This window comes from Austrofundulus limnaeus, unplaced genomic scaffold (genome assembly GCF_001266775.1).
Source record: "Austrofundulus limnaeus strain Quisiro unplaced genomic scaffold, Austrofundulus_limnaeus-1.0 Scaffold2251, whole genome shotgun sequence".
NCBI classification, from domain to species: Eukaryota; Metazoa; Chordata; class Actinopteri; order Cyprinodontiformes; family Rivulidae; genus Austrofundulus; species Austrofundulus limnaeus.
In genome coordinates, this window is record NW_013954653.1 from 6,394 (window position 1) to 17,532 (window position 11,139).

Sequence of the window (11,139 nt, forward strand, 5' to 3'; positions counted from 1 at the left end):
GTCAGTATTTTATGAGGGTAGAACACTGAAAACCAGACTTGAACCTGAACTGTGTCTGAGATCACAACGGAAACGTCCATCATCTTTATTTTGTTTTCTGTTTCCACACTGAGCACCAGGAGTTAGTCTTGACTGCATCATATCACACTTTAATCACAAAATATCCTCTGCACCATATAACACCTCAAAACAAGTTACATTTAAAAGCCAGAGTAACCAGTGGTTATCGTACTGACTAAATTAACAATAGTCTGATAAAAAATTATACAACGTATTTTTGCTGGAGGTTTCTACCTGTTAAAGGGAGTCGTTCCTTTCCAAAGTGGCCAACTTGCTGCTCAGGATGTTGTGGGATTAGAAGCTGCAGCATCTTTAAATAGATAACTTTTATCAACTGACTTTACATGGTGTACTTTGTGTGAACTTTGTAATATAACTGTAATTAGATTTGAATCGGAACCTCTTTTGAGCTAAATTTGACTTACTTTTGTTGTAGTGTCCTTGATTGCCTTGTGTTGTGAACAGCCGTGGTATAAATAAGCTGAATTTAATTAAGTCTGCAGAGCAATGTTAGAAAAGCACACCCTGACATTATTATTAAAACCATCCCAACGGTTAATCTGGTGACAAACAGGCACACAAACACAAGCAAAAACATCATTGTCCACTAATTTGCTCTAATTATACCTTACGTTTCACCCACAAAGAGATTTTTTGGARTAATTAAAACCTGTGAAATTGTTTTGTGATTTGCTCCAAAACCCGAGGTCTCAAGTTGAACAAGTAACAATACAGTGTAATTATAATAATAAGAGAGCAACTTCAAAAGCATCTGAGCATGCTAAAAGTGCTTTGTACAAAAGGCCTCTGTGTGCTGCAGGTTCACTGATGCACCCATGCAAATTATGATTCACGGATAATGGCACATAAACGGTTCCCATCGAGGTTCTGGGGGCAGCCCTTTGTAACTTTCTAACAGTCATTTGGGGGTCAAATGCACTGCAAGGCCGCGGTGCTCTGACTCGATGCCTTTGTCATCGTCGTCATTATGATTGCCATCGGAGTTGGTGCGCTGGCCAGGGGCAGAACACCTGTAAGCGGCCCACCCCCTCGGGTTTCGCTGAGCGGCTGAGGGTGACGCAGCGAGACCGCATCATTTTCAGATGAAAAGGAGCGCAGGGCTTCGTCAGCAGGAAGTGGTTTTCGCTCGACAGACGCAGAGTTTCAGGCAGGTGGATTTGTGTGTGTGTGTGGGTGGGTGGGTGTGTGTGTGCGGTGGAACAGTTGAGCACCTTGGGCGACTGAGAAAAACACATAAAACACGTAACTCTTACAAATGTATGTCTCTTTATTAACCTTGTTTTAAATAAAAGTGTGAAGCAGCAAGATAAAACCTTTTGATAATGGATYATACATTTGACCACATTCGCGGGACCTGTACAGACATCGAAAATAGGATATTTCAAACAAATGCAGAGGGAACGACAAGTATCTACAGAGAGGATAACTCTGCACAGCTCATAAATCTCACTGATATTTGCCAAAAAAGTTGAAGTGAGGTAGAAAATTACAATTCCACATTGGCAGATGCCTGGAGCCCCGATGTGAGTTATATATACAGCTCAGGGTCGCTCAGATAAAACAGAAACATACAGTTTTGGGTCCGGCGTGGCCTTTCAACCTGCACACATGGACAAAGAGTTGCAGTAAGTGGAGTAAACACGGTTATTTTCTTTGATTAGCAATTAGGGAAAATAAGGAGCACGATTGATTCACTTCAAAGGCACGAAGAACAAAGATGTGGCTAATTTAGGCTAGGAAAGCCAAATAGTTTAGAAAGGCCTTTTTACCCATGAAAGTATCTGAACACGTGGGCTTCTATAAATACTTAAAATTAGAGGGGGAAAAAAAGCTGGTATGTTCCCAAATTGAGTTAAATTTCAAAGAGAGTCCGTGTCACCCTGTCCCTTTGTTCTGCTCCGCACATGTAGAGATTTCCATAGACATTTCCATAAGAGCAACTGAAAAAAAACCTCAGTGTTCTTCTTTACACGATAACCCTGTWAATGCATGTAATGTACATCAGCTTCCAGTGATTCTATTTAGACCTTAACGTTAAAAACGCACTTTGCAGAGCAACCTTAGTGCTTTTCTTTTTTTTTATTGTTGTTGTTGTTGTTTCCATTTTTTTAATAAAGAACTTTAAACGTTCCCCACAGCAGTCACACAGACAGACAGGTAAGCTTCCTCAACTGAAGCCTCGCCGGCGACACTTGATCATAAGATTTAAAATGTAAAGCAGCAAAATGAGAGACAGAGTTCGGCACAATAAATAGTCAAATGTAGGCGAGTGAATACCAAACAACAAAGCAGTCAGGGCTCTCAGATAGCTGGGCTTCAGTGTCGTCCTGCTGGCTGAATCCCGTCCAGGGTCTGCTTTTATTTATTTATTTATTTTTTTATGCTTTTCCCAAAAAGTGGGATTTCAGTGCATCCAGTGAGAGAAAAGCAGGTCAGCTGCACAGCCGCAGCCAGCTGCTGCAAATCAAACCAGCGATGATTAGCAAGTAGCCAGTAATATGATAGTGTTACAGTTTCCTCCCAACATAACATGCAAGTTTTGTTAAACATTAAGTCTTTGTCACATTTTCTCTTTGCTTTCCTTTCTTTTACATCCAAGTCTTCTGTGTTTTTTTTTTTTTGGTCTTTTTTTTTCTAGTTTGTTTACGCGTTCTTGCAGGTGTACACCTCCTCCTCCCTCACGCACGTCTGACACTCCACGTGGCAGCACCAGCGCACCTGGCAGTGGCAGGAGAGGCTGGTGAGGCGCACGGCCGTGTTGTAGCCGCGGCCGCAGCACAGGCTCTGGCAGCTCGTGTCCTTGGTGCACGACCGGCCCCCCGTGCCGGGCGAGTAGCGGGACGGCCTGCAGAAGCTGGGCGAGTCCTCCAGGTAGACCAGGTCGGTGGCGCGTAGGCTCTGGCCGTGGCGGCGGGGGCCGGCGAGCTCCGTTTCGCCCGTGGCCACGTTGGTGACGCTCAGCACCCGCACGGCGCTGTCGTAGCGGTACTTGAGCAGCCGCCCCGTGTCGTGGAACGGCGACAGCTGCTTCCAGCAGGTCCGCACGGCGCAGGAGCCGGAGACGCCGTGACACTTGCAGGTCGTTTTCAGTCCACTCTTCACGGCCTAAATGGGGGTGTGGGGTGGGCGGGGGGAGAGAGAGGGTAGAMATGTCAGATCTTTCAGCTTGATTCATTACCTGGCCTCTTATCTGTGGGCCCTATCTGCACAGAGGGAGACAGTTTCCTGCAGGGTGAGTTGAGGCTTCAGAGATGCAGCTACAGCTCAGTCAAAAATGCTCAAATAATGGATCGAGGGGCGAAGGCTTTTTCAGCTCGTCGTATTTCTTTCGAGTCGCATTTCTCAGTGTGTCGAAACTAGCCCCCCCACCCCACCACCGGAGCCCGAGGCGGAGGAGACGAGAGGCGCAGACAGGGGGGGCTGCCACTCTCCGCCCCAGCTTCTGCGGCGTGCCCGTTCAAGGAAAAGGTCGATCAGAATTTCTGTTCGAGAAAACACGTGGCGTTGGTCCGCCCGGCGTGGGTTAATAGTTCACCGGGCTGGACGGTCAGCGATGAGAGCGCGATCAGTCAGGCTGAGAGCTGCTGTCGTGGCGGGGCCAGAGATAGGTCAGACTCGAGAGAGAGAGAGAGAGACAGAGAGAGAGAGAGAGAGAGAGAGCCGGAGGGCACTGCTGGGTTGAAAAGTTCTGCTCAGTTCCTCCCTTTGCAGGTATGAACCCCTCGGGGGGGCTTCTGAGCACCATTACTGGGAGCTGAGAGGGGAACCTAAACCACTTGTTTTTTTTTTTTTTTGGTAAACTCTTCTCAGCCACAACAGTGTTAAAAACTTTTAACTCAGTCGAGATGAGATAAGATAGAGCTCTTCCTGTTGTGATTTTCCTTCTCGTCCCCGCCGGGCCCGTCTAAAGGTGTGAGCCACAAGAGCAACACCCCGGGGGCTCRCTTTTTTTCACAGCCTCAGAGTAGGGGGTTATGAACATTAGGTGGATTTATGAAGCGCACAGGGATCCAGTAAGCGGGAAAAAATGCTTGCTCGTATATTAAAAAGGGGCCACRGTTATAATCGCTCTCTCCGACGCGAGGCCTTTAATTTTCTGTTGGCCCGCACAGCAAGCTTTATCATGCCTGAGAACACCTGGCTCCAGCGATCCTACAGCCATCTTGTCTCCGTGCTGCATCCAGGTTTACCCACCCAGGCCGAACATGGCGGCGAATGCGACGGGAAGGGGGCGTGTCTGACTGGAAGCCTGGAGTTTTGTATCAGCTGACGCTATAAACTGCTTCAGGTTTAAATCTGCAACCTGATGATTTTAGTGAAATGTCTTATTTGTAGTGTTTTTGCACACTTTTATCATTATTATTTTTAAATGTCACATTTCCACACTCACCCGAATTCCAACGTTGATGTTGTGGGCRTCCATCTGAGCCCTCAGGTCCTTGCTGACCCTCTTCTGGCCGAGGAACCTCTTGAGGAACTTGGTGCTGTATTTCAGGTTGTCGCCGCAGACCCCCCACTGCCACGCCTCTCGGTGCTGGATGCCGGGGGAGTCGTCGCACGTGCACCTCTCCATGCGGCCCGAGCTGCACGCCTTGGCGAGGGCGTGGGTCAGCGCCGCCGAGGACACCGCCAGCAGGAAGGCGGTCTCCTTGAACGCTGGAATGAAGAGCAGACGCAACGGTTAAAATGGAAGAAAAACAATGTAACTGTTGCTTCATGTCTGAGTTATTTTGCGGTGTTAATTTATAACAACTCATTAAAAWTTTTCACTAAAAAAACATGTTAGATTTGCTTAATCTTATTATGTTGACTGGTTCGGCTCAACCGAATTGAGTAAATGTTAAACAAGTTTTACATTCATTCAGCTCAATTGAGTGGAACCATGTTGACATCCAGTAATTTGGTTAAGTGAATCTAACGCATCTGTTTTTGTAGTGCAGAATGAAAAAACAACTTATAGTTTACAARCGTTCTGCACGTTTTCTTGTATCCTAACTCCTCTTCTGACCTTTCTTTGTGGCTGTGCACTGTTATTTCCTTCACCCACAGCCACCACCAGGGTATATTTTGATCCAATTAATTATTATTTTGACTAGGAAGGATTTTCCCAGATGAAAGTGGGCAATCACACCACCCTTTTCCTCTGGGAATGGGCATTTTCCCTCGAGACAAAATAATAACCACCGGGTTGCTGCGCCGCACTACAATTCTCCGAGCTCTGCTCCCTCATTATGCTGCACCTCTGTGCTGACCTGTTCATGTTGCTCCCACACGCTCACATCCATATGCAGAAAGGCATTTTTTTGTGTGCGCAGCAGATATGATCTCCAATAAAGCTGTGGCGTCAAGCCGCACAGGGACATTCATCTTCCAGAAAAGATCAAGGTGTAACTCTGATTTGTTGCTTTTGTCATTAAAAAGTGACCAAAGTTTTAGAAAATGCAGTGGAAATTTGCTGCTAATTTTTTGTGTTGCAAAATCAGAAAGAACTTCAAAATACCCCCCAGATAAGCCAACAAAACCAAACTATTTTATAACTGAATTAAACAAAATCTGCTCAGAATGGGTTTGTGTACAGATTAACAAGGACTCATTTAACTTTTTATTAGAGTCAGACAAAACAAATAATTGAATATCATAAAAAAATGTTTTCTTATTTTTAGGGTTTCACTCACATGTCTGTATAAGTGTGTTTAGAAAGTTTAACAAATTGTGACAAACAYGAGGAGTCCACAGGGAAATCTTTGCTTCAGCTTTTTGGACATTTAGTAGATTTTTTTTAAAAACACTGAACTTGTACAATCTGGGAGTTTTGAAAAGATTTATAAATGTCTCACTAACTGTAAATAAAACGCATGAATGTTAAAGTTTTAATAGAAGCTTTCTGACTTTTATGATCTTCCAACATAATTCTACTCTTGCTCTTTAAAACTTGTGATCAAATGAGTAAAAACAAAAATTTAAGTGCCTTGCCTCTTTTCAAGAGGCTCCCCCGGCCATCCAGGCTGCAGTTCCAGCGCTCGTTCCTGAACTGATAGCGACACTCCAGCAGGCTGAGGCGCACCGACTCCCGCAGCGTCTCGGCCAGACCTGGTTCCCTGCGGCACATCCGCTTCTGCCGCCTGGTCAGACTCATCTGCTCGCACTGCTTCAGGTGGGCCTTTCCTGTTGGAGCGTCATTGGAAAACGGACCCGGTAAAAACACCAAGGGCTCGCGACCTGTCAGCCTACACAGTGAAGGGAAAAATAAAACTGGGATTAAAAAAAATTACACTTTTTTTGGTTATATTCCAATAATAATTCTCTAATAAATAAATAACAACACATTTGTGACTTTTTGAAGAGAAGGTTCAAAAYGGTGCGTCAGCCTAGCAATCTCCCAACAAATCCACTAAAATTGCTTCAAAATTTGTAATTAAGCTTATTTTAGTTAAAACAGGCATGATAAATGCTGACATGTTTACATTGCAACATATTTTCCCACATGTTCTTCAGGCAAAATAACACATTCCTTGAGTTTGAGCGCATTTTACGCGTGCGTAATTTGGCTCGAGCGCGTAAAGCCGAAGTTATTATTTGTCCTAGGGAATATCCTAAAAACAAAAACAAAAACAAAGAACAAATGCATAAAAAGTTGATGGTCTGACCCAAAGTAAGCTGCAGTGTGAGAGAGAAGGATGCAGAGCGCAACGATTCGGAATAAGCAGGCGGTCCTTGGGACTGGGAGCCTGGAGCGCATTGTGCCGGGTTGGCGCCGTTCCTCATTTCGCTGATTCTTCAATGGAGAAAGTCGGTGCCGTGTGTTCGGCGCGTCTCTTTAAGGAGCCCCCCACATGCACAACGCTGTGGAGGCGATGCGCACGGCCCCGTATGGCCCCCGTGGTCCGCTGGGAGGCAGGGCTGCATCCTCCTGCCGCACCCTCTCTGGACTCTCCTTAGCAGTGATCCTGAATGTTCCCTCCCACTGAGACGCCATGCGTACAGCTTCCAAGAGACCCTTAAATAAAAGTATATTTTGTTGTTGTTCACAAACATTTAGCAATGTAACTATATATTCATTATTTAAAAGCTCAGGCTTGAAACTGTTGCCTGTCAACATAACGTCAGCAAAATAAACTTGAAAACTACACGAAAGTCCRTATAAATAAACATTGTAAGGAATAACATCTTAATGATGACAATGAATCTTAATTTAATCAATGTGAGCAAATACAAGTGCACAAAGAGAAGTAAAGAACTGTTTGTGCCATCATCTCTTCCTTTTCCAATCATATCCTTGTACAGTCATGRATGAAGCGCCATCTAGTGAAAGCTGCGTAACACTAAAATCTAAAAACTACAGCTGACATAAATTTAGGGCTTAAATATTATTGCTTTGAATATACAAAGTCTTTGAAAATTGCCGTTTTGTTTTGAAATAGCCTTACAAAAGAGCAGCATATTTACTTGGTAGATGAAAATACATTTGACGACTGAAATTCCATCTCTAACCTTGTGGCGGTGCAAATCTAACRTTTCTGCATTTTTAGCGCTTATAAAAAACGAAGAAGAAGAAAATGACGCGTTGGAGGATGACGAAGAAGAAAAGGCCGCTKGTGTTGTGTCGAAAAAAGTCGCCCTACTCTAGGAAGCGCATTTGAGGGCAGTCATCCAAAATCATATTGTAGTGATTTTTAATTGAAACTTGTCCGCACATTTGGGCTTTGGGATATTTACAGAAGAGAATCAGCAATTAGATAAAGGTTGTGGACTGTAGACTAAATAAAACATTAAAAAAATGACAGGGCAATTTTAGACAATGYTATGTCACGGGTGTCAGAATGACGAATTTTATGAGGCAAGGGAATAGGCTGTTACTTCAGTATTCAGAAAAAAATATTTATTTTAAATTACGTTTTTTTATTTGGCTTTTTTGACTGTTAGAGAATGAATTTGCTCTGTGATCACATTTCCGTGACAGAAGGGGCGGTAACGCACCCACTCACCACCAGTAAATAATTAGAGGAAGAAGACAGGTRGGTCTATTTGATGTGGGGGTACATTTTTTGACACGACACCAGTAAACGCCATTTTACCATTGAACGGGGCCAGTGAAGAAGCACCGAGGAACACCAGCAAAGGTAAAACTAAAATTAAATAATGTAAAGCTCCGTTTGATTTAAAAGAATTTGAAGACTTATCATTTTAAATAAATACTGGCTTTTCGCTACAATTTCTCTAAGCACAGTTGGTATTTAGTCGTGTAGCTAGTTAACTCCGACTTCTTCGTTAGCTTCTCCCGTAACTTCAGTAGGAGTCAGTTCTCATTCATTTTGTTTTCTGCTAGAATTTAGATAATTAAAATATAAATTTCTAGTGGACTTACCAGTCGCTGCTATGTTCACATGTCGCTTTGTGAAGATAATTTCATTGTRAGATCCGTGAATGGCTGGGAGTCATTGAAAAGCTAGCATGCTAATAGCATAATCTGTCACAACTTCTCTTTGTCCTAATTTGCCTTTTTTTATGTCGGGTTTAAAAAATAAGTGATCTCATAACTGAATAGGAAGCCTGAAATAACATTAATTGTTACTTTAGGAGTATTAAAGCTCTATCTAATATAATATTAAACCTAAAAGCCCAACATTTCGCTTATTGGTGTAATAAGTCAGCTGACGAAGCTTGACGCGTGAGTGAAGACGAAATGCTTGTTTTCTTATCGACCCATGTGGTTTATTACGTTTTATGACAGTTGACGTATAATAAACTTACAATATGTATAAGCAATTAGCGAATWAAAATACTAGAAGTCATAGAAAGTTAATTCTGATTAAAGCAATCCACAGCATTAATGGTAAACTGTCTACATAGGATTGGGCCACAGATTAWCAAGCCATTATATCCACCCAGTAGTTCATGTTATATTTTGATATCAAACAGAGTTAAGTCCAAATGTCGCTGCTGAATTTTAAGCTAAGATCTCATGCAATGAATGAACAGTATTTGAAGTATGAATGACACCAGACCTAAGATGACTCCAAATATAATATTGGCAAATATTTTTTTAATAAACGTGCACGATCTGACAGCACTCGGAATGTGTGTTAGGAATAAGTCTCAGCTACTACTAAACAAAGTACTGAGTATTGAGTACTGCAAACTTTACAAGTTCAGTACATGTAAAATCTAGTGACTGACAGTAACAATTCAAAATTTCAACTCTTACCTTCTTAGTTCAAACTGGGACACAGCTTCCATTGTTGAAGTGGGTTTGCTTACCTCTTGCACCCATTAAATCCAAAATGAGACGTGTCCCAAAAATTCCTTTGGTGACTGCAACAAGACGCGAAATATCTTGTTGATACTAAAGGGAACCTGTTTAACCTGTATGGACTGGAAACATAACTTTCAGGTAACCAGTGGATTGTAATTAGAAAGGCTTGAACTTTTTATGAATGAACTTTACTGTTTTTTTTATATTTTTTCCCCCTGTTTTAAAAGTCGTAATTCCTTAATGTGCAGTGTGGTAAGAAGACTGTACATATCTTATTGTTTTGGCTGAATAGTTGTTGTAAAAGGCTGCACAACACAGATGGGTTGTGTTTATTTTTTGAACAGACAAAATCTGTTGGCCGCTGTCTTTTTTTTTTTTTCTTTTCAGTGTAACCCACCACAGGATTATTTTAGTATTTTATGAATTCGTCAACTCCTTCTGTTTGTGTGCTTCAAAAAATTACACAATTGTTTTGATGTCACAGGGTTGTGGTTTACAGTTGTCATCAGTTTTGGACGACCTCGCCTACACCGGCTGAAACCGTGACGGTGTGACGTGTGTTTACAAATGGCACAGCGGTGTTATGGAAACGGATGCTTTRCAACAATGCTGATGCTCATTTTTGTGTTCACGCCGAACCTGCCACCGTAGCCTTTGCGTTTCCTCCAAACCCATTAATGGAAATGTTTTCTGTTTGGCAGCATTTCAGACATTTGCTTCAGATCGAGCAGACGTTTGGATGGGAAGTGGAACACAGCTTTACTGTTCGTTAACTTAGACTTTCTGTCACACATTCAGCTTCAGCTGTTCGTAACAAGTACACCCTGTGCTTGCAAACTTAAAATTTTTATTTATTTAGTTTATTGTTTTTTAATATATAAATTCTGAAATAAGTAAATATTTTAAGCTCATGCTTTTACTTTTGATACTGGCTCTGTAATGGGTCACTTTTGACTCAAAACATACCCCAAATCTTCTTTTTAGGCACAGGCCTCCCTTTGTAAAAGAGATCCGTGATCTCARTGGGATTGGCTGGTTAAATAAAGGTTAATAATGATGATAATGCTTTATCTTTTATATGCATAAACTACAGTGGGTATGTTGAGGTTTTGGGGTTTTTCAGAAATGCTGACTGACTCCTTGCCTCAAGGCGATCAGTGAAGATTGGAACAGGAAACCAGAGCTAAAGCTGCTTGATTTTTGTGTCATATTTGAAAAATAAAGGGAACACTTAAACAACGCAAGCTAAGTCCAAGAAAATCAAACTTTTCAACTCTGTACAGAACAAAGTACTCAAAGCGAATATTTCATTGATTAAAATCGGGAGTTGGCGTGCGTTGTTTAAGTGTTCCCTTTATTTTTTTGAGCAATAGTGTTCCCTTTATTTTTTTGAGCAGTGTATATATATTAGTGTTGGGCATAATCGTATCGTTTGCAATTAATCGTCAGAAAAACATTAATCGATTACTTTTTGGCACTTGACGATTGATACGATTAATGCCAGCAGGCAGACTGACCGCTTGGTGCTCCTCTCTGATTCAAATAGGATGAACATTAAAAAAAGTTCTGTAATTTATTCATCTATCGACACAATTTTAAATTTGATGTAAAGCCTGAAGTCTGTAATTTTGACACAATTTTGGAACAATTTGGAAAGATTTGTATGAAGAGTAAATCTTTCCTACTAAATTGGTCATGTGACCAGGACATAAGGATGTCCTGGGGATTAATCGTCAAATTAATCGTTATCGGCTAAATTCCACAATTAATCGTGATAAAATTTTTTGGCAATATTGCCCAACCCT

At 42.0% G+C, this 11,139-nt stretch overlaps 2 protein-coding genes across 2 annotated transcripts in view; one reads left to right on the forward strand and one right to left on the reverse strand.

Moving 5' to 3' along the window:
* Positions 1-1,328: 1,328 nt before the first annotated feature.
* On the reverse strand, positions 1,329-7,041 carry wnt9b (wingless-type MMTV integration site family, member 9B). The gene is made up of 4 exons (XM_014034716.1): positions 6,729-7,041; positions 6,055-6,308; positions 4,472-4,737; positions 1,329-3,186 (listed from the first exon to the last, which is right to left on the reverse strand). The coding sequence occupies exons 1-4, from the start codon at positions 6,818-6,820 to the stop codon at positions 2,725-2,727; spliced, it is 1,074 nt and encodes a 357-aa protein (XP_013890170.1). The 5' UTR covers positions 6,821-7,041; the 3' UTR covers positions 1,329-2,724.
* A 1,066-nt stretch (positions 7,042-8,107) lies between these two features.
* The window catches only part of LOC106537332 (ADP-ribosylation factor 1), a 10,390-nt gene continuing 7,358 nt past the window's right edge, over positions 8,108-11,139 (forward strand). The window contains exon 1 of the mRNA XM_014034717.1: positions 8,108-8,201. The gene's annotated coding sequence lies outside the window, so the exon portion shown is untranslated. The remainder of the gene's footprint in view (positions 8,202-11,139) is intronic.